Source organism: Apus apus, chromosome 16 (assembly GCF_020740795.1).
Source record: "Apus apus isolate bApuApu2 chromosome 16, bApuApu2.pri.cur, whole genome shotgun sequence".
Lineage (NCBI taxonomy): Eukaryota > Metazoa > Chordata > Aves > Apodiformes > Apodidae > Apus > Apus apus.
The window spans coordinates 3,540,743-3,563,637 of NC_067297.1; the positions used below are offsets into that span (position 1 = coordinate 3,540,743).

A 22,895-nucleotide genomic window follows, 5' to 3' on the forward strand; every position below is an offset into this window, starting at 1 on the left:
GAACCGGGGTCTCTAGGGGCTTCAGGTGTGTGAGGGGCCGGGGTCTCTACAGGCTTCAGGTGTGTGAGGAACCGGGGTCTCTACAGGCCTCAGGTGTGTGAGGAACCGGGGTCTCTACAGGCTTCAGGTGTGTGAGGGGCCGGGGTCTCTAGTGGCCTCAGGTGTGTGAGGAACCGGGGTCTCTAGGGGCTTCACGTGTGTGAGGAACCGGGGTCTCTAAAGGCTTCAGGTGTGTGAGGGGCCGGGGTCTCTAAAGGCTTCAGGTGTGTGAGGAACCGGGGTCTCTAAAGGCCTCAGGTGCGTGAGGGGCCGGGGTCTCTAAAGGCTTCAGGTGCGTGAGGGGCCGGGGTCTCTAAAGGCTTCAGGTGCGTGAGGGGCCGGGGTCTCTAAAGGCTTCAGGTGTGTGAGGAACCGGGGTCTCTAGAGGCTTCAGGTGTGTGAGGAACCGGGGTCTCTAGTGGGCTCAGGTGTGTGAGAGGGGCAGTGTCAGGGCCTCATGAAAGGGAGTCTTTAAGTAGCTGCTTTCAGTAGCGAGGGAGTTTTGTCGAGGAGTGTGTCTTGTGGGGAGGTTTCGTCAGGAAGGGCGGGCTGGTAGCTAAGAAAGAAAGAAGGTTTGGTTTAGCTGTGCTCTGCCTGGAGGAGGAGAGGCCTCGAAGAAGCGAGAAGGAGCTTTATCAGTGGCTAAGAGGTCTGGATTAGGAAGAGCACCGAGCAGAGACACAGGGTGAGGGGATACAACACTAGTATTGCTGCACTTTGTGGTTCCCTAGGGGCTCTGAATCTAGAGGCAAATGCTTCTTTGTAGCTGCAGAGCCCCACAGTGGCTTTTCCTTGGCAAGTTTTTGAGTACTTTCCTGCTAAACAAAGCTGAAGGAGTAGAGCTTTATTTTTTTGCCTTGTGCAGCCTCATTCTGCCTCATTGTTTCTGACAGCTGTTTTGCTCCTGGGCTTTCTTCTAGGACCATCATCACATGGCCCTTTGAAACAAAAGGTGCAGAAACTTGAAAGCTGTGTGTGTTCCAGACTCAGGGTGTTTTGCTTTACGTTCTTCAAAGGTACCATTTTACAGGTTTTCTCATTGCAGGCATCTAATTTGTGCAATAAATGGGTTGCTGTGACCTTTGTTTATGAGATGGGCTTTGTAAACTTGATTTTTTTTCTTCCCTCTTTTGTACAAATGGAAAGAAAAACACACTAAGTGTGACTTCTGTGATCAGCTGGTGCTGAGAGAGCAGGAGGCAAAAAACTTGCCCTAAAAGTGAGTGAATGTGTGTAAAACGCCAAGCGAAGGGTGATGAGATAAACAGTTTGGATGGAGCCAAGAGCAACAGCTTGACAGGAGAAGGTGGAGCTTTCCCTGACAGCTCCTTGGGGCGTCGGCAGGGAAGGGAAACACTGGCATTCCTGAGAGCTGAGCCTGCTCCCAGTGGGTTCCCGCTGGATGCCTGGGAGATGACAGCAGAGGGTGGCTCCAGAAGGCTAATATTAAACACAAGGAATTAGTACAGAGGGAGCAAGTGAGGTTCCAGTTCTGACCACAGAACGAGCTAAAAAAAAAAAATGTGTTGCGTCAGCAGCTGTGTGCAGCTTGTTACGGGCTGTGCTCAGGTCCTGCTGTTCAAAGGGTCCCTGGGTGCCCTCGTGGTGGGAACTGCACCTGCCCTTCATGTGGGGGTGGCAGGGGGACCTGCAGACCGAGGGGCAGTAACACAGGATGAATTGCCCTTTGTCCAGACACGTTTCCAAGGGGTGTGCTGGCCGCAGCAGTACGGGCCGGGCACACTGGTGGGCTGGATGTGTGGGCAGGTGGAAGAGGTGCAGGCAGGAAAAACAGGAGGGAGAAATACTGTTTATAAAGCTTTGCGGTGGCTCTGGTTAGTTCTGTGGAAAGGCTGAAGCCAGTCCCACCTCTGTTTGTGTGACTTTGGGAAAGTTACTGGAGCAGCGTGGCACCCGGCTGGCACACGCTGTGTGGCAGCTGCCACTGCACCCCTTCCCGGTGGCCCTGTGGCCACCAGCAGCCCTGGGCAAGGAGGGCAGTAAAGGATTGCTTTCAGGGGTGTTGGTAACCCCAGCAGCCTGCACTGCTCGGGCACGGAAGGGTGGTGAGCAGCGCTGGCATTGCCTGCACCCAGCCCCACGGGACACCGAGCTCTGGCAGCTGCTCTCCGAAGCGTTGGCTTTTAGCTGTGTCTGAGCCTCATCTCCTGTCAAAGGGAGCGCGGACACACGCAGGAAAGTGTCGGGTGTACCTTGTGTGGGTGCTGCGAGTTAAAAATGGCCAGTGAGGGCAAACGCGTCACTGGGGTGAGCTCCGGGAAGGCGAAGTGCACACGCTGCCTTGTTACAGTTCATTTCAGAACAAAGAGCGTGACTTGCTGCTCCTCTCGGCTGCTGAAACACCCGGCTGGGCGAGTTTGAAGAAGCGCTGCGATGTTGTGTTTTGGTTATTTTTTTTCGGTTGAGCTCCTCCTTTAGATCAAACTGCCCCGTTTTTGTCTCCCCGCCCCGGGCGGGACGTTGGCGAGACCGTGCGTCCGTGTGCTGTGGTACAGCCGTGACAGATGGGGGGACAAAGGGAGAACGCGGGTGCCCGGAGGCCCACTCAGAGCCCCTCATCTCCCCCCCCCCTCTTGCAGAGCAAAGCCCGGCCAGGCGGCTCGGGACGCGCTGAGGCGAAGGGCGGCAGCGGGACTCGAACCCGCGAGCAGCCGGGCGCAGCCGCCCCGGCGGGCAGGCGGAAGCGGAAGCGGCGGGCGGGCCGTGGCGCCGTTGCCGAGCGGCGGGCGGAGGCGCGGGCCCGCGGCGGGGCCGTCCCGTCGCTATGAGCGCGGCCGGGCTGGTGTCTGCCACGCCGCCCGCCCCCACCCCGCCTGGGGCCGCCGCCATGGCCCCCGCTCCCGAGTACTACGAAGAGGAGGAGCTGGAGAGCGCCGAGGAGGAGGACGGCGAGCGGAGCGCTCGGGCCCGAGACTCCGATGAGGGTTGGTGACGGGGCGGGCTGGGCCGGGAGGGCCTTGGGGGGGCTTGGGGAAGCGGGGGGGGCTTGGGGGGGCTTGGGGAAGCGGGATTTCCTCGGGAGGTCCCCCCACAGGGCGGTGGGCTGAAGAAGGGGGCTGCTCTGGACCGGGGGGTGGGGGGGTTTGGGGGAGAGTGGGGAGGAAGGGCTTGGGTCGGGGTTGGGGGAGGAGGGGGCCGGGGCAGCAGGAACAACGGGAAGTCAACAAGAGTCTGTTAGATTGGGGGGGGTTCCCTGAGGGAGAGTAGGAGAGCAAAGCTGCTGGAGGGGTGGAATTCGAGTGGTCGCCGAGGTGGAAAAGAGGCGGTGAGAGAAGGGGGGGGGGCACTGTGGAGGTTGGAGATGGAGTGTGTGGGCCAGCAAGGTGGAAGCAGTGGAGAAATGTAGTGCTGGTTGTCTTTCTGTGGTGTGAAGGGGGAAGGAGGCAATTAGCTGTTACTTACTGAAACAGGAGGGAATTATTAGCTGTGTGATAACAGCTCTCATGAGCTCTGTTTCATAGGAGCTTGTGCTCAGACCTACAGCATCAGACACTGAGGAGAATCAGAGGAAAAACCTGAGGAAGGTTTGGTTGAAGGGGTGTAGGGAATGCAGCTGGAGTTCAGGCTTCATAGCTGTGCCCTGCCCACCTCCTGGAGGTACTGACCTCTCCTTGAGGAGGAAAGGAAGTTCATTCTTGTCTACCCATGTCTTAGAAATAGAAGGCTGAAAAGGCACAGCAGAAAACTGACAGTCCCACAATGATTTAATTTGTTTGTAGTTTATATTATCTATTCATAACATTGGGGGTACCTCTGTTATGTATAAAGGTTGCAGTACTTCAGTGAGACATGTAGCTGAGAAGGCCAGATCACAGCAAGTAACTTTGTTATCTGCAGTGAGAAGTTTGTGGTCAACCCTAACAGCATCTGGTGATGGTATTTTGGGGGTGTTTCAGGCCAAGATGCAGAAGCAGTTACAGCTGTTTCAGTCATTGCCTTCCACACAGTCAGTTATGTCATGGAAGAAGCCTGGGAGATGTTTTTCAGAGCCTTTAGACTGTTTCTGCCTCACCTCTGTGTGTGTGAGTGTTAATGGAGAACCTCTCCTCTGAAACTGGGGAGAATTTACCCCACTCTCTGAAGTGGAAGTTGCTTAGATTTGATGTGAGCTTCACTGCAGAACTACCAGAGGGTTTACAGAGGTTAATTTGCAGTTGCAGGGAAGGGGTGAGATGGTTCATTTCACTTCTGAGTTCATCTCTCCAGAGGCCTGGCTGTGTGTTTGCCTGAGGCTTGGGCATTTGGTTTGTTTCTTTTTTTTTTGTTTTGTTTTTTAAATAATTTACTACTTTGGCTTTTTGAAATACTGCTTCAGTATTAACAGGTCCTTCTTTACCTCATCTAGACACTGAGGATGCCAGTGAAACTGACCTGGCAAAACATGAGGATGAGGACTTTGTAGAAATGAAAGAGCAGTAAGTAACCCTTTCTAGTAAAAAATAATGGTATCTTGCCTACTTGGGGATTTTTTGTGTAAAACTTTGCAGTGTTCTGGGCCAAGATTGGTGTTTTTAAGTGCCTAGACTGATGTAATAGCTAATGAGTCCATGTATTTCCATAATGAGTCCTTGTATTTCTTCTGGCCTCAGTTTCTCCCTCTGTTCTGTATGTATTCAAGGAACTGGGCACTTCTGCTGTTTGGAGCAAAGGAACAGGTATGAGTTCCTGGGAGCAGCTGAGCTTTGCTGCAAATGAATCCAGCTGCAGACAGTTCCTTAAAATAAAGGATCTACTTTATATAAGCCAAACAAAAAAAGCAAGATGTCTATTAAAATCCCTTCAACAATAGCACACTAGTCCTGTCCAAGAGGACAGGCTTTTTGGAGGCTTGGAATAGCTTCCCTTGATGTTTGGGTGTATTTGCAGTACTTTGTGTCCTTGCTTGCTGGCAGAAACATGTTTTTATACTTGGGCTGTGTTGCACCATGGATATATGAGAAGGGAAGTGCACTTTTGCACCAGCAACAGACTTTGGGTTTTTTTGTAAAGTCAAAGTCTAGGTGAGAAAATGCCTTCTGGTTTAGAAGTAGGGAACTGAGACACAAACATTGTCTTGTCAAAGTGGCAGAATGATTCTGTTGTAGAGGTCTGTAGGTCTAAATGTCACTTTCTGTTTGGAATGTTGAAATCTAAATCCTGTTTTGCCCTGAACTGCTCCTGAGATAATTGCTTTGGCTACATGGTAAAACCAAAGGGGTGGCAGGTTTTTTAGAGCAATAACTTTTCATTTCAATAATATTCTTTCAGTTGTTGTTGATTTGTTTCTGGAAGTTCTTCTGAAAAGCTTTTAGTTCCATGTAAACACGTTGTACCCTAAACAGCTGGTGAAATAAAGGTTGTGTGTTTGTGTTCTGTGGTAAAGTTGCTCACTCTGTCTTCGCAGGATGTATCAGGACAAACTGGCATCTCTGAAGAGGCAGCTGCAACAGTTGCAGGAAGGTGAGCTTTGAAGGGAGGGAGCTTTTTTTCTTCTAAACAATTTTCAGCACTCTTCAAGGGTGGTAGTAGAAGGATGAGGGCTCTGAAGGATGTAAACAGCATCCTTCACTGGAGGGAGGTGGGCTCTCAGTCATGCTGCTGAGAGAAGAATATCAGCCACTTGCCATCCTTTTCCCTCTAAACATGTAGCTAAGCCCCTGTGTACAAATAATTTCTTAAAAGGAGTAGTGCTTGTCAAAATAAGCAAACCCAAACTGCAGTTTTCTGATTTCAGATATTAGTATTGATGTTTCAAGTGGTGTATGGCTCCTTGGGAAAAATGAATACTTTGAAAAAATAAAATTCCAGTGGGGATCCACAATTTATTTCAACTAGGTACCCTTCAGGAGTATCAGAAAAGAATGAAGAAGCTGGACCAGCAGTACAAAGAAAGGATAAGAAATGCAGGTAAGCTGAATTTCTTTCCAAGGTGCTGCATGCAACTTAAATGAATATTTTTTAAAACACCTGAAGAGAAATAATGATCATTCTTTGCACTTGGTGTTCTGGGGCTCTGTTTGGGGAGCAAAGGCTCAGGTTGAACTGCCTCACTCAGCCCTCTGGAACACCCTTTGTGTGTTACTGCAGAGGAGGAGATCTGTTTGCTTCCCCTCCCTCTGGTTTGTTGTCTTTCCAATAGGTTCTTACTTTTGATACTGAAACAGGACCTTTTTTAGCTGCTGTTCTGTGGAAATGGGAAATGTAGCTGTTCCTCCTGTAGAAAAGTTGGATGAATCCTGTCATCCCTGGGCTGTTACTCTGGGAAGCGTGAGAGAGGCAGTGGCAGATGTGTGATCTGACTCCAACCTTTGAACAGGACAAACCTGGTCTTTCTAAAAGTGTTTGGGATGCTGAAGAATTTCGTCAGGAATTTAAGTGAATTTAACTACTTCTTGTTAACAGGAGTCTGTCTTCTGAGATGAATTTCATGTACACTAGAGCTGCATTCTGGTAATACTGGGTTATTTTGATATAATTAAAGAGTAATTGCAAAATCTGTATTTCTGACTGGCAAAGGCCTGTGCTGCAGCAACATGTTTCTTCCACAGGAGGGCAGATGATGATAACTTTTAATTTTATGATTAAAAAAAAAAAATCCAAGTGCCTAATAGTACAGGAAGAATGATCCTTGATCCTTCCCACGTTGAGGTTTGGGGTTTGTTTTTTCTTTTGAGAATTCACAGATATCAAAGCAACAGTTTAGATGCACCTGGCTTTTATTATCTCAGTAATCCTACTTCCATGCCCAGTTGGTTTGCAAGCACAAAAGGTTTGGTTTTTATTGGGCCATTATAACTGGTTCCTTTTTTTGCTTTTTTAAAAAAGAGACAGTAGGACAATGTTGTTACTACAGTCTTCTCTGAAACATGCTTGAAGCCTGTGATCTTTACACAACTTTTTACCATTTCAGGTATTGCCACATCTTAATATGCTGGTGAAATGTGGTGACTTGAGGTCTGATCAGGTGCCTTACTTGGCTTTTCTTGCCCCTACCTTGAGAAGGAGTTTTGTTTTGAGCCTTATGTCCTCCAGGGAACACCAGAAGGTTCCCATCTTGCTTAATTTCAAGTTGTTAGGAATTGTACAAACACCTGCAGCAGGATCCATTTGCCTCCTCCATAGGTCCGAGTTGAACTAATCACTGCCATGTGCTGATACATCAGCATTTCCTGGCTTGTTTTTCTCAGGCATAAACAGCCTGAAATCAGACACATGTGAGTTGGGCAAATGAATCTTTTAACAGCTGCAGAATTTTTTCATTGCTGAAATTCATGAAGTTGGTTTAAGCTGTGCTGTCTTTTTTTGCCAGACATACATTCAGCCACGTGTTTCAAGCTTCTGTCTGGGAAGTTTGTACCTAGCATTAATTGATTGTAATGAATCTGGAAGCAAGATGGAATGCTGCTGTATAAGCTTGGCAAATCTGCTTGGGAAAATGTGCAGAAAACTTCAGTTAACAGTATGTTTGTGTGGAATTTTTTCATAGTTACAGCATTTTCAGCATAAAACTGAAGCAAGAGTAGAGGTGGAATGTGCACACACACTATTTACTTCACTGCCTCTCTTGGCTGCAATAGTCAGTGACTTAAAATATGAGGGAATTCATTTTGTGCATCTTTAAAGATAATAAATTAAGCCTTTCTTTTCTTTCAGAACTGTTCCTCCAGCTGGAAGTAAGTACTCTTAATATTTCAAAATATCTATTAACCAGATGGAAGAGGTATAAATTTCCTGTTTCATCCAGTAGTGCTTTCCCAGAAGGCTTACAGAAATTCTGTTGTACATGCAAAACAGCCCACTTTTGGTACTACATCAAATTAATTCTGGACTTTGTCATTAGAATAGAATTAACAGAAATATTTGCTCTTGGACTGCTGTGTCTGGCTGTGCATTTGCCTTGTTTAAAAAGCTTGTTGAAGGTGGTAAGTGATAGTGCTGTTTATAAATCTCCCTGGTAGAGGCTTGCAACATTAAAATGTTTTTAAAAAATAATTCTTTTGCCAATATAGTCCTGCTTAGTCATTTTTAGATGGTTTTCTGTTGATTATGAATATTGATAATCTTTAGAACTGGCTAGTTTTGAACTGAAGAGCTGATCAATACAGCAGTTGGAAGAAGCTATTGTCATGTCATTAACTTGAGTCATGGGTTCCTGAGTTAATATTTCTGTTCTTTGGGTTTGCATTAGACAGATCAGGTGGAAAAAAATTATGTCAAGGAAAAGAAGGCAGCAGCAAAGGAGTTTGAAGATAAGAAAATTGAGCTTAAGGAAAACTTGATTGCGGAGTTGGAAGAGAAGAAGAAGATGATTGAGAATGAAAAGCTAACCATGGAATTAACAGGAGGTAAAAACAAGATTGGCAGCTGGCCTTGCTCATAGGCACTCTCCTACTGCTGAGGAAAAAAAGGTACTAAGGTACCAGTGCTGTTTTCTACAGACAGCTGGTGTGAAGGCTTTAAAGCTTTCCAAATGCCAGCACAAATTGGTGGTCTTTTAGTGGAGAAAGCAATCCATAATAAAATGGAGTGACCTGAATCACAAACAGGTGAATCAAAACAGTGCCAGTGAAGCAGCAGAGTGGATGGATTTGGTTTGTATGCAGGGAATGAGGCTGCATTTAATGCCTGTGATCTGGCATTAAAACTGTTGAGATAAGCCACAATATTGGCCTCACTGGCTGTGCCAGGTTGTGAGCTGTGTCCTTTTCTTCCCCAGTAATAGCTGGTCAAGAAGCTGAAGAAAGGCAAACAATAAAGGTTGAAATGTGCTTCTCAGAGCCAGAAAAACAGATTTGTGAGCTATATTTGTCTGGACTCTGAAAAACAGATTTCTTTCATGAGACCAATTGGTACCCTTGGTGCCTTGGCAGTGTTCTTTGCAGTAATTAACACAGTGGAGTTAAGTAGAGGGTAATTAGCCTCCTTCACAAATTGTGTTGCTGTAATACTGAACCAAAAGTCTGATTTCTTTTTTTAAACAACTTCCTCACTTCATAGATAATGTTGGTTGTGTTGGTCAGGCCTGTCCCTGAGTTAGGCCTTTTAGATCTTTCTTGCATAGTATCTGCAGAAGTCAGGTAAGCTAATAATTTGCTTAGTGTTCAGAAATGAGAAGTAAAACCTGATTGGACGTGTTCAGGAGTGCTCTTGGCCTTGTACCAAGTGTTAAGTCTGGAAAAACAGCCTGAGTTGTGCTGTTGTTTTTTTTTTTTACTTCTATTCATGAATTCTCCTGTGGTCTTACAAACTGTGCCTTAGTCTTAACTTTCCTGTTGTTGTCCTGTGTCTCTGTCTGTCACTATTAAGTTGGGATACAGCACTAATCTTGTAAGCAGATTTTCATCAGTGGATCAGGATCTGACTGGCTCTTACCTTTGGGAATCTGCATGCCAGGGGTGTAGGAGTCTGGAGGAATCCAATCTCTGTCAGAGGGACAGCTGTTAACATCCAGATTTGGATTTGTGGGGTTGAAGGGAGCCTGTGGAAGGGCCAAAAGAAGTATTTAATAGTCTGGTTTGAAGACCAGATTAATCCTCTTCAGGGAGATGTGTCTCCATTGCTGTGTGTCCTGAAGAGATGAGCTGTTCCATCAAGCACAGCTCTAGGGAACTGTGGAGAAGAGATCCACTCTGTGTTATCCCTCCGTTAACTCCTGCCCTCCAAACTAGCAGAAGTGCAATGTGACTTCTTTAGAAGGAAGCAGTTTTGGTGTGAGCACACATTGGAGGCTGAGAAGTACAAATACTGGCAGTGATGTGGACCTGATGGTTTCAAAACCTGTGAAAGTTCAGCAGATGCAAGTTAGCAGCCTTGCCTGTGAGTTTTGGGAGTGTGTTGCAGTTTCATTAGGTGGAAACATTTCCCTCCTCTTCTTGGGCTTTGTATAGTCTGGTTCTTGAATGTTAAGCCTCATGCAAGACCTTGTTTGAGATTAAATCTCTTTGTGTTCTAGCAGTTCTTCAGATTTTCCTTTATAAAGTTTTCATGAATCTCAAAGGTATTTCACAGTGAATGTAAGGCTCTCAAACTCTTGGTTATTTTTTTCTGAACATTTGTTTGGTGCTGACTTGTCACAATTTAAGATACAGGATGCTGAGATGAAGAAGAAAATTCTCTCTCTGCCTTGGTCACATTTGAAACAATATAGATAACAGCTTTGTGACAACTCATTTGACACTAATTTTTAGAAAGGAGAAAAGGCCTTTCTGATTTAGCTGCATATTGCCTTGAGTAAGTGCTTCAAATCCCTCTTCTGAGCCTCTTGTAAATTAGTCTTAAATGAGAAGAATTGCTTACATGCAGCACAGTAAGTTTCATCTTTAATGCCTCCAGGATTATTGATGTTCAGTGTTTTCCAAATTCAGCTTTGAGTCCTAGAGCCCCATTTCCTTTGCAGGCAGTTGGTGGGTGGCACTTCATTGTTTGTTGTTTTTCAGAGTCTTTTTTTAATATTCCCTTGATGTGCAGCCTGGTCATCCTTGTTCCCCCTGGAGAAGTCACTTGGTGTGTTTTGAGCAGGTGTAGGTGCTCAAGGTTTTGGCATCTAGAGGGAGCCAAAGCAGCTTCACAGACTTCAGGGCTACCCAGGATGTGATTCAGGTGTACTTAAAGATGAGCAAATAATTCTCAGCACATAGATAAGAGATGAGATGATGTGTTTAGCATTTAAGATGTGGCATTTTGCTTGCCAGTTCAAGATATCTTCATAAATTAAGGAATGATTTGTGAGGGCTTCAGTGAAGTAGTTAAGATTACCTGTAGACATTTGGACAAACTGTAATTTCAGGTAATTACTTGGTGATGAGACTTGTTTCAATTTTGAGCAGATGTTTTTCTTTTTCCCCAGTGCATATGCTACAATTTATTTCCTGTCAACTGCTGCTCTGCATGTTATTAATTAGGTTCATTTCATTAATCATAATTTGAAACATTTTTAGATAATCTGAATTTAAGTACTATTTGTGTTGAAAATTACTCCAGCAGACTTGTATCAGTCTTGAATGCAGTAATTATCTGTATTCCTTTGACAAAGCTGTTTTTCCAGCTTGAAGACAAGAAAAAGAGAGCAACTGATTTGTAGCTGATGTTCTACATGCTGTTAACTACCAAAGTTTGCATTTGAAATGATCTGTTCAAAAGCAGAGAGCATGGAAGAAATTGCCCTGAGCCCTTGTAGCATCATTGTGCTTGTGATCTCTACCTGAAGGAGCTCTAAAGTGTCCCCAAACCAACTGAGCCCCTTCCAGCCAAGGAAAGCTGTAGCAATGGCATCCCAGTGCTGTTGTGGAACAGTGACCTGGGATGAAAGAGACCTTGTGTTCACTGTCAGCAGATCCAGCTTGGATGCTGGCAGCTATCATAAAAAATAAATAAATCCAATTTTCTTTGTGAAAAAGGAGAGATGATTTCCCTTGTGCCCTGTTTAGAAAGCTGCTGCTTCTTACTCCTTTTCCTCTGGTCTTATGAGCTCTCCAACCTCATTGCTCTGCAGATTCAATGGAAGTGAAGCCCATTATGACAAGGAAACTGAGGCGACGACCCAACGATCCTGTTCCCATCCCAGACAAGAGGAGGAAACCTGCCCCTGATATCCTTTCACAGAGTTGTTGGAGGGGTGTTGTGTTTGAGGCCAGCATGCTGCCTGCATCTGTGGTCTTTTGTACAGGAAGGGAAATGAAATGAGGTGCTAGGATCAGATTTTAATCTAGGAGATACTGAAATACTATTTGTCATGTATAATGTGTGATAAACTGATATAACACAACCAGTCTCTGGAGAGCCCTCCATGTTCTAACCTAAACTACAGTGTTATGAGAACTTATTTTTTCAGCAAGAATAGTTTAGATTGTTCAGGCAATTTTTTTCACAGAGGAAAAATTTTAAAAGGACATTACATATAAAAGCAGAGGTAATTGATTCCATAGGTAGTAAATGGCTTCTTACATGAGCTTCTCTCCTTTCAAGATGTGACAAAACATTTGCCAGGAAGGTTGTGTTTGTCACATCAAACTAGATTTTCCATTTCTGATAAAGGCTTCAGCTCTCTAATCCAGAAAGATGCACAGCAAAAGCAAGGAGTGCTGGATTTGTTCTTTGAATAAATAAAAGGGATGAAAATCCATCTTGTTTTTCTATATCATGAGAGAGAGAAGAACATGTCTGTGTAATCCTTCTGCCTTGGATCTTATAATTAAGATACTCCCTAGCATTGGAAATATGGTTTTAGCTCCTCTGTGATGATAGGTGCTTTTTGTATATTAAATTCACCTGGAAGGGAAGGCAATTATATTTGCCTTGCAGAGGCTTGTGATCAGATTCCAAACTTAAATCTGATTAGAAAAAACTTACCTTGTGACTTCTGAGTAACTCACATTTTCTGAAGGCAACATCAAACCTGGAACTTCTGGAGTTCATGTGGGATGGTCACAAGCACCTCCATTTTTAATTAACCTCTTTCTGGTTGGACCTTCTGTTGACTCTTTAAGGGAAAACACCTCTTTATTAGTGCCCTTATCTCATCCAAAATAAATTAGTTTTGTCATGGACATGACCTGCTAATTGAGCATAATGCATCAGCCACAGGAGGAACCTCAATCTGCCTTTCCTCATTAGGGAGAGGATTGAAGTCCTTCAGAACCAAAATCCTTGAAATGCAGCTTAGCAATTGTTCAGTTCAGTGCTTTGGATAGTTTTGGCTTGAGAGCTGTTTTGAAGCAGCACTGCAGGTTACAGCTGGAGGGAGGCCCCACTGCCTTGGGTGGTGTTTTCCTCCTGTGCATTTATGTTTTTCTTGTGTGGCGATGACAGAGGAGCAGTAGAAAAGGGAAGCAGGAAGATGTGCTTGTGAAGCTAAACAAAATGCCAGAGGAGCTCTAATAAGGTTAAAATACACTAAATGTTCTGAGGTGCTGTTTTCTTTTTTCTAGGTTTGGGTGGGATTTTGCTTCATTGTACAAAATCCGAAGCGAGTCTCTTGTTTTTCAGCTCTCAGGTTGTTTTCCACAGAAATGTGAGATGAAAACCACTGAAAACACTGGTTTTTGCTGCCTCCATGAAGTAAATGTCAATGCACTAAAGGTTTTTCATTGCTGGTTATGTCTAAGCAAGTTAAAATGATTTTGCACTCTTACTTGCTGCTAAATATGAGGCTCTGTGGAGATGGTCTTGTACTAATTCATATGACAAAGCTCAAATATGACACTTAATAAAATCTTATGCAGCTTTACAGCAACCTTTTGGCTTACCTTTAGTCAAGTGAAATGTCGTTGACCTTTAATTTTTAGCCTTGATTGTCAAGAGTTGATGGGAACCTTAATTCTGAATACCTCAGCTAAATTATTTGTTGACTGATGAGCAAATAATGGAGGACCTGAGAACACTAAATAAGGTAGGAATTGTCCTTTGAGTTGTATTTCTTTAGTTTCAAGAAAAAGCTGATGAAGAACAGAGCTCTCTGTTGTATGTTCCTTTTTGAGATGCAGGACTGTTTCCTCCCAGTAGGCTTTCTGAATTAACACCATAAAAGATTTAGCAAGATGGTATCTCCTCCCTTAGATTTTAATAGGTTTAATTAACCTGATTAAAATGGCTGTCATCTGAAAATGTTACCTTTTGTCTGAACCAAGTGCTGAGCTATCTTAAGGAGTTTCTTTCATCCTCACAGGGTAGATGTTAAGTCTTTCTGTGAGGCCACAGGCTGCCTCTAATTTAGGCCTTAAGATGGGGTGGTGGCTTTTTTCCCCCCACTGTCACAATCTATCAGCAGACTGCATGGGATGCAGGGGCTGTGTGTGTGTGTAGTTCTTCCAGAGCTGATTAACCTATTGCTTTCTGGCTAAATGCTTTAAGGCTTGTCTAATTTCTTAAAAGAGAAGCTGCTCATTAAGGCACTTGAGGGTGGTAGTGGAGCCTGCTTTTTTGTGCCAGCTGTTGAGGTGTCTCTAATGATTCATCTTCTGTATTTTCTGTACCCTGAGAAATGTTGGATTGTGTTCAAAAATACAGTGTGTTAGTTGGGTTTGGTTATCATTTGTTTTTGTGGATTATTTGAATACTCTGAAGTTGAGTTCAGTAGAACTTCTTGTATCATGGTGCTGATTATCTGCACCTTAGGCTGTTTATAGCATTCTGTTCTGGGTGTGGGTTAAAAAAAAAAACAACACATCAGTAAAAGGAAAACTGGCTTCATCTTGGCTCAAACCAGGATAGCCACTTAACAGTACATTTAAAAAAAGAACCTTTGGAGTATGGAAGGTAGGACTAAAATGATTACTGCAGATTTCTGTGCCTCATGTCAGATCTCTAATGCTTCTTTGCTCTCTTTCCATATAGCTTAAATCACCCAAGAGACCAGGTGAGTTAACAGCTGCATTGGAACTTGTTCACAGTGGTGCTGTTTTGAGCAGAGAATGATGTTGCAGCCTTCTTGACTAAGTTGCTGGCTGTGCAGTGTGACTGTGTAAACATTTTGAATGTGTAATTGCTGTTCTTTGGGAAGCTGCTGTGACCAATGGGTGCTGTGTGGAGACTGTCTGTTCTGGAGCTCATCAGGGGTGGGAAGGGAGGCATCTCTGGCTGAAACACTGGGGCATGGGACAATCCAACTGGTCTTAAGAGGGTTTTGCATTAAATGCAGACACATCTGGGCCTTGCCTGCTCGTCAGGGATTTGGAGGGGCTGAAAACTCAGTTTTATGCCTTCAGCCCTAGATGTGTCTGTACACTTTTATTTCAAGACAGAGTGGTACTAACTTGCCTAAATGTTTCTGACTCTGTTTAATGACTTTAGAGTAGAATTAAAATCAAGGACATACTGTCTGTCACCTGCCTGCCAGCATTTTTTCCAATAAATATTCTATTCCAGTGAATGTTACGATTTATATACTCAAGACAGAGGCTGATTTATTTGTCCCAGTAGAGAATATTTGGAAATCTGAGTGTGTAGCTTTCTGTGCTTATTATTTCTGCTTAATGTGACCTTACTAATTGCAATCCTGCACTCAGGTGTTCTGTGTGGTGAATGTATCCTGGTATTAAACACAGTCTCTCCTGTTCTCAGCCTCTCCCTCCTCTCCTGAGCACCTCCCAACCACACCAGCAGAGTCTCCAGCACAGCGGTTTGAAGCCCGGATAGAGGATGGAAAACTGTACTATGATAAGAGATGGTAAGTTCTGCTACATTCCTGGTTTAATCAGTCTGAGCCTTGTGTAGTGAGGAGACAAAGCCTGCCGTGAGAAATTGCTTTGGTGTTGGAATTTGGGGTCAGAAAGGTTTTGGGGAGAGGTTAGCCACTTCCTCCAATCATTGCAACCTGGGTCAATCAAAGTGGGAGCAGAGTGTTTAGACATCATAGACTTTCAGAAGTAACTACTGGTTCAAATAAAAGAAGACTTAAATCTTTTTCCATGGAGTCAGTTGTGCACACTGTGATGCTTGAGAAACACTTTTGTCAAACCTTCTGAGGAAGAGAGCCACCAGCAGACATGTCACGTAGCTTGTGAAGCCAGTCAGCTAGGACACAGAGCCAGGCAGGGAGGGTGGAGTTGGCAGGATTCACAGCCCTGCTCTTCAGCTTTGTAGAGCATTAGCCCATCATTCCACAAGGTGGTGGAAGAAATGTTGTGCACCAGCTGAGCAGAATGAAAAACGTTTCTAATAAATTCAAATAACCTTTAAAGATCAAACCCGCATGGGAGAAGCAGCTTCAGAATTGCTGGTTGAATTTAGCTCTGGTAAGTTTTATGGGCATGTAGCTGTGCAAGCCTCACAGAAAAAAAGAGAAAATATTAAATAATAGAATCATAGACTGGTTGGGGTTGCAAGTGACCTTGATGATCATCTAGTTCCAACCCCCCTGCATGGGCAGGGACACCTCCCACTAGACCAGGTTGCTTAAATTTTGCAGAGATTTTAGTAGTTCTTAATCCATGAGACATGCATAATCAAGTGGACAATCAAGTACTCCTTGAGCAGAAAGCAATTTGCAAGTCATATGCTTATTTGCTTTGGTGTTCTGCTGGCTCAGAATAACAAGTGATGAGGTGGTAATTTCATCACTACAATGATAGCTATGAAGCTTGTTTTCTACACAACAGGCATCTTGTACAGCTGATCAGTTTTCCCTTCTGCTAGTCTTCTGACAGTGAGGTTTCATTGAGGGTTCAATGTACACAGCTTTGATAAAAGCTGCTGCCTGGAGCTTAAACCTCCCTGAAGTGTAAAGCAGGCATGAACTGAACAGGTTACTTGTCACTTTATAAATTCATGAAGTTCTTTTTTTACCTTTCATCATTTATTTTTTGGAGTAAAGTGACTGTCCTGTGGGATATACTTGGATGAATAAACTGTTCTTCAGAATTTTTTAGCATGTGGAGAACTGTAAAGTGTTGCATAAGTTAAATAAAAGGAAAGATGGAATCTGGAGTAATCTGTCAGTAAAGCTCCCAAGCTGCCACCAGATTTAAACCTGGGAGAGCTTCAGTGAGCCCAGATGAGTCTCTTGAAAGCAGCATCTCTTTCTGAAAGGTTGGGACATAAAACACTAGCAGATATTTTCATCACAGTGAATTCAGTTGTCATGGGGGTCTCACTGTCAGGAATTCCAGCTGTTGCCTTTCTTGTCTTCCTTGTTCTTTTGCTTTTTTAAGATAAGCTTTTTACATTTTTTTGGCTGTAATAGTCCTGCCTAGGTTTTTTGGTTGATAGTAATAGTACTTGTGCAAAGTAGGTGGTATTTTAAAATGATGAAGTAACTCTTTGTAGTGGCAGGGTAGATTTTTCCAAGGTGTATTAGGGCTGTAGCTGCTTCGTGCACCAGGAGTAAAGCTGACAGCTTGGGAGTGACTGTTCTGTTTCCTGACAGCAGCTGTGAAGGACCGTTATCCCAAAATAGTGAATGTTTAAGGCTAGTAATGGACTCCCCGAGGTCTTTCACCAACATGGCTCCAAAGTGGAGACTTTGTGTAGGGAGTTTCAGGTGAATGTGGATTAAGACTTTGGGTTTTCTTTTTATCCTCAGTCAATTTGCTCCACACCTCCCCACCAGAGCCTGAAGTTGAGTTCACTGTAAGAGCCACCTCTGCTTTTAGCTTTGTCTGCATACAGTAATGCATCTTTCCATCTTCTGATGGAGATGCACTTGAAACATCTTGGCCTTTCAGCAAAATATTTTGTAGCAGAAAGTGGAATTATTTCTGCCTGCCTCTCTTGTTGGTGTCGTGGTGTATTTTATCTACCACAAAAGCAAGAGTTGTTTGGCACTTTCCATCTCCTGAAAGCCAACTTAAATTCCATTGCATTTTTTTATCTAAAGTATTTTCCTCAGTTCTACTCTTCTGTTTCCCTGTGGGTGTATAAACTCAGCAAAAGGCTGAGAGATGAAGATGTAAGTGAGATGGACCAGGCTGCTGTGCCTTCAGCTGACCTGGCTCTGCCTGCAGGGAGCATCAGACAGCTCAGACAGCTCTTCAGTGAAAAAGTGCTGAGCTGACAACTTCTTACCTTGCTTTTTCTGGCCGCAGGTAACAGACATTTACTGATGGATGGTAACCTGTGGTGTGAAACCCAGGGGCTGAAGCCAGCTTTGTTTGTCATAAGCTTTGGAATTCACTGATAGTAAAAAAAAAAAAGGGAATAAACAGGTTTTAAGGGGAAAAAACATTTCATTATCTGCAGGCACAGATATCAAAAGGGGTGGTTATTTGCCTCTCTTGCACTCAGAAGCTTGTGCAATGGTTCTATCAAGATCATCAGCTCTCCTTGCTTAGGCACTCACAGCAGGACATGGCAGGACACTGCTGGACTGAGGTCTTCATCTTAGTGAGGTCTGGGTTTTGTAGTGGCTTATACTGATCCTTTATATCAATTAATGATCACCTGAGCTCAGTAAACTGAGACTTTTGGCTCAGATCATTGCTTCTATTGCAGTGCCCTGCACCCTCTGACATCCTTTCTGTTAAAAGAGGGAGAGAGGATAATGGTTGAGTACAAATGTCTAAAGGTTGCAGAATTTGAGGGGATTTTTTTTTATTGCCTTACCCAGCCCATTGGTAATTATGTTTGGAAGGCTGAAAGCTGACACTGTCACTTTGTTACTGGCAAGCAGTGTGAAAATTCTGAGTACTTGAGCCATTAGAAAGAGATTATGGAATAAACTATTGGAAAAATTCCATGTTTACAGTATGGTTATTGTAGAAATAGCTGTAAAGATTATGGAAATCCATGCATATGGACAAATAGCTGCCCTCCAATCAGACTGCACGGAGTTACATGCTGAGTAGTTACTGAGGGAATATCTCTGCAGTGATTCTGCCACTTGGATTGCCTGGTTAAATATGAAGCACATCATGATTAGAGTAAAGTGGAATTATAGTGGTGCTTTTAGAACTATAAAGCATTTTGGTGTTCTATTGATTAAGATAATTTACTTACAAATAATCTGTTTCAGTATAATTAGTTCTGCCTGTTCTCCCAGGCAGAATAAAGGGAAACTGGGGAGTTTTGTCTAGCACAATTTACAGAACTCAACAGAAACATGGTCTGTAAAGAAGGGAAGACTTTGCAAGCTTCCAAGTTTTTATTTTGTTTTTGCAAAATACACTAAGAAAAATATGTAGCATGACTAAAACATAAAATAAAGGGGGGGAGGAAGGATATGCTTAGACAGGGCTTCCTTACAGCAGGTATATGCAGCTTCTTAGAGAGTCACCATTTTGGTTATTGACACAAAGTGTTAGGAATGTAAGGTCACTTTAAATAACACAGGCTGTGCTGACTGAGTACAGTTCACATTGTTGGTGCACTAGTAATTTTAAATTGGGGAATGTGAATAACTTTTTAGTGTCTGTGATTTGCTCTGTCACATTTGATCAGGCATGACATGGAGCTTCCTCCTAAAATCCATCCTGTGTCTGCAGTGTGACAGGCTACTTTGACCTCCTGAAACATGGGCTTATTGTCAGTGTCCTCCTGTGGCCTGGTGCTCTGTCCCTCCTTCCTTCAGCTGTGAATTCTGTGTTCAGTAATCTGTGTACAGGATTGGATGTGACTTGAGAGGAGCTTCATGCATTCTGAAGCATCATTTAAATGCCAAGTGTTTGTGTCTAGAGTCAGACAACTTGCAGTGTTGGTGAAGAGGGGAAAAGTGGTGTGGAAAGAGAGACAGACTTCATATTTACCCAAATTATTGTAGAATCCTGATTTTATCAGTCTTATTGCTTTTTCTTTCCTCAGTCTTTGGACAGCTGATGGTTTCATGTGTGTGTTTATTGTTATTTCTGCAGGTACCACAAGAGCCAGGCTATTTACCTGGAGTCGAAAGACAACACCAAGATCAGCTGTGTGATCAGCTCTGTGGGTGCCAACGAGGTACTGGCCTTTGTTTTTCCAGGGAGTGGGGAAAGCCATGGGTAGGCAGGTGTCTGGCTGGCTAGGAAGGACTAAGAGAAAATCAACATTACTTTCAGATAAGATGTAGTTGTCTGGTGTCTAAAGAAGCTGGATCCAAGGTAAAACTGAGTTGAGAGATCTCTTTTTGAGAGAGATCTGAGATGGGAAGAGACTTGCTGCTTTTTTCAACAATGATCCTCAAGAATGAAGGTTTATTTTGCCACCAAATTTAATTGCTTAAAGGGGAGAAAATTCTTCCTGCTAACCAGTGTTGGGAAGGAAGCTGGCAGCATTCATCACCTGCCTGGGAGATGGGGCATGTGAGTCACCTGTTTGTCTGAGACAATTTCCTTGTGGCTCATGATTAAGGCTTAGAAGGAATTAAGTGAGGAGAGGAACATGCCTAAGAGTGATGAGAATCTTGCTGCAAACTTAGTGCTCAAGGAGTGCATCAGTCAGGCAAGGGGGGAGCACTTATTCTCTAGTTACAGGTTCCAGACACTTCAGGGAAGAAATGGTAGACTTGGATGCACCTCTCTTCAATCAGCCAAAGAAGTTACTTTAACTTGTTTTGGCAGCTAAGAGAAACATTTTGTTTTCAACAAAATGAATTGTGTGAGGGGGTGTGCTTTGTATCACAACTGTTCTCCTTGCAATAACAGTTGTTATGCTTAAGGATTGGTTATTTGTCTAAAGCAGTAGTAGCATGTGTTAAAAATACAGTACTGCTAATTTGATTAAAGTTATTACTGTTAACTTAGAGTATTAAAACTTAATATTTTGGGAGCATCTCACCAGAAACCTGAAGGTTTCATATTTAATTAATCATAAAATCACAGGTGGTTTGGGTTGGAAGGGACCTTAAAGATCATCCACTTCCAACCCCCCAGCATGGGCAGGGACACCTCCCACCAGCCCAGGTTGCTCCAAGCCCCATCCAACCTGCCCTTCAACACTGCCAGGGATGGGGCAGCCACAGCTTCCCTGGGCAACCTGGGCCAGGGTCTCACCACCCTCATGCTGAAGAATTTCTTCCTAAATCAGATCTACGTGTCCCATATTGCACATGAAGATCTAGATGTTCAGCTGGTTTAACCTTCATTTCACACCTCAGCTTCCCTTCTGAAACAGATCCCTCATGCTGGGAGCTAAATCACTTGTGCACCTTGAGTAACTGAGGTGTTCTGATTTAACAATAAGAGCACCTGGGCTTGGTTTGTTGCTTACTCTGGGTGTTCCCTTTTTCTCCCTGATATATCTCCCTGTCCCTTTCTGTTTGTTTTTTTTCTTTCACACAGATTTGGGTGAGGAAAACCAGCGACAGCACGAAGATGAGGATCTACCTGGGGCAGCTGCAGCGAGGTGTCTTCGTGATCCGCCGGCGATCGGCTGCATGATGGTCTTTATTTTTAAACCAATAGACAAACCTCTAATGGGGGTAATGGCAGCCTGTTCACTCAGCAGCAGAGAACACTGTCATGACCTCTTATGAGACAGTTTGTGGCTGGCCACATAATCCCCAGTAGTCCTTAAATCTTTAGTGACACCCAAGCACTGCCCTGGACTATTCCTGGATTTTTTGCATCAAGCTTCTGTCTGCTTGCTTTGTATTTTGGGTGACTATTTAAGAAGACTTTGCATCATATTTTTTCATCCTTGTTTTATGGTGCATAGGTGGGACTGGTGTGTTGAAAACAAAGTAACGTTTCTGTTTTGGATCAGACCCATGGAAGAAGCTTTGGTTGTCAAGCCCTCAGGTTATTTGTTCTTTTTGGTTTTGTTTTCCTGCAAGGCTCAGGTTGTTGGGCAAAAGGAGAAGACTCTTGCCAGCTTCCAGCTTCAGCCAAGAGATGTCTGTAATACATCTTTAGCAGCTTTGTTGGATGAACTCTTTAAAGACTTGAGCACTGAGGCTTTTTTAAGGAAAGTAAACAGCTCAAACTGCTGAAAATCCAGTTGATATTAATGTAGTTAAGCAATCACATGTGGTTAATTAGAAGGTTTTGTTTCTCTTTACATTAAAAAACCCTTCAATGAACAAGTGAAGAGTTATATCTATTTGGTGAAGTTACCTGAAGTTGGTGGATAAGTATAAATCAAAGGATTAATTAACTGGAGTTTGCAGATAGTGAGACTGAGTGATAGTGTGAGTGTAACCACTCATACATGCAGAGAGATGAAAGGTAAATTTCACTTTCTTTACTGATGCTTAGAGTAACTGCTGGAATCCTGTTGCCAGAAGATACTGAATCTTGTATCTCCCAGAGGAACCTGATACAGAGTAGAAAGCAGCATTGACATGCTCTTAGTGTACAGCTGACACTTTCATTCCCTAAAATGTCATGCAAAGGCTTCCCTTTGAAGGGTGTTTTAATTACTGGAGACAACACTGGGTTTTTACACTTGCCCTCCAGTAGCACAAGTGAAAATTCTCAAGTGCTGATATTAATATGCTCCCTTCCAAGGTGTTTAGAGATCTGAGTCTGGCATTCCTTTATCATTCCCAGTCTTTTGCTGATGTCTGAAACCACCAGTACCATGTGTGACAGTGCACTAGCAGTGCTCTCTGAGCTCTGCCTTCTGTGCAGAAGAATTTTGTGCTCCTTTTGATTACTGGACACAAAAAAAAGTTGTAATTTCTGCCTTTACCAGTATCTGTCATTTTGAGGTGTCTCTTATTTTTGCTTTTGAACTGCCTTGTTGTTCAGCATCAGTCCAGCTTTTCTTTCCTATCTGGATAAATGGAGTATTTTAAATGACTGTTTCCATTTATTTTCCTTGCTGTAGTTGGGTGGCAGTCACATCCCAGTAACTGGTGTATGCATGGGGATCTGGAGTGTTGTGGCTGGGTTTCTGATGTGTTGCCATTTTGGCTGAGACACCTGACCTATTTTTCATGAGTTTAGAGTTTCAGCTGGATCTGGAGCCTTGGCAAGGAAAGGAGAAGGGTGTCTGTTCCCCACCCTTTTAAAATGTGCCATTTTTGCTGCAGTGTCAGTCAGGTGGAAAGCAGCAGGCTGTATTTTGCCAGGTTAATAGCTTACTTAATATAACTTAGCATTCTCTGCATGTGTGACAGGTTTTTAATAAGGTGGTGATGTACCAAATGGGATTCTTCACTGAGCCTTAAAGTGAACATCATAGTTCTGACAATAAAAACTGCTAAGTAAATAGCAGGATTTATTTCTTACCTGTATCATCAATATGTTTGTGGAAATAGCTGAGACCTTTGGTTCCATTTTCAGGAGGTACTTTGTTTACCTGCTAACAGCAGGTGATCTCTCTGCTTATCTAGTTTGGGGTAACTTTGAAGGTATTGGTGCAAGTGTGGAACTGCAGCAGCTCCCTTAGAGCCAGGCATGGTGGAGGTGCACATAGTGTAAGCTTAATTATATAACTTTGACACCTCATCTTAATCTGACTCATCATCTGCTCACCATCCCTGTTCCGTGGCAGAAGGGGGGTAAGAA

At 43.7% G+C, this 22,895-nt stretch overlaps 1 protein-coding gene across 1 annotated transcript; it reads left to right on the forward strand.

Annotated features, from left to right (window-relative positions):
* The first annotated feature begins 2,745 nt into the window (after positions 1-2,745).
* SUDS3 (SDS3 homolog, SIN3A corepressor complex component) lies at positions 2,746-21,466 on the forward strand. Its single transcript, XM_051633627.1, has 12 exons — positions 2,746-2,984; positions 4,406-4,475; positions 5,444-5,499; positions 5,875-5,946; positions 7,693-7,712; positions 8,228-8,384; positions 11,531-11,626; positions 13,365-13,426; positions 14,371-14,392; positions 15,097-15,202; positions 19,320-19,404; positions 20,724-21,466. Exons 1-12 carry the CDS (start codon positions 2,825-2,827, stop codon positions 20,820-20,822), a joined length of 1,005 nt encoding a protein of 334 aa, XP_051489587.1. The 5' UTR covers positions 2,746-2,824; the 3' UTR covers positions 20,823-21,466.
* The last annotated feature ends 1,429 nt before the right edge of the window (positions 21,467-22,895 follow it).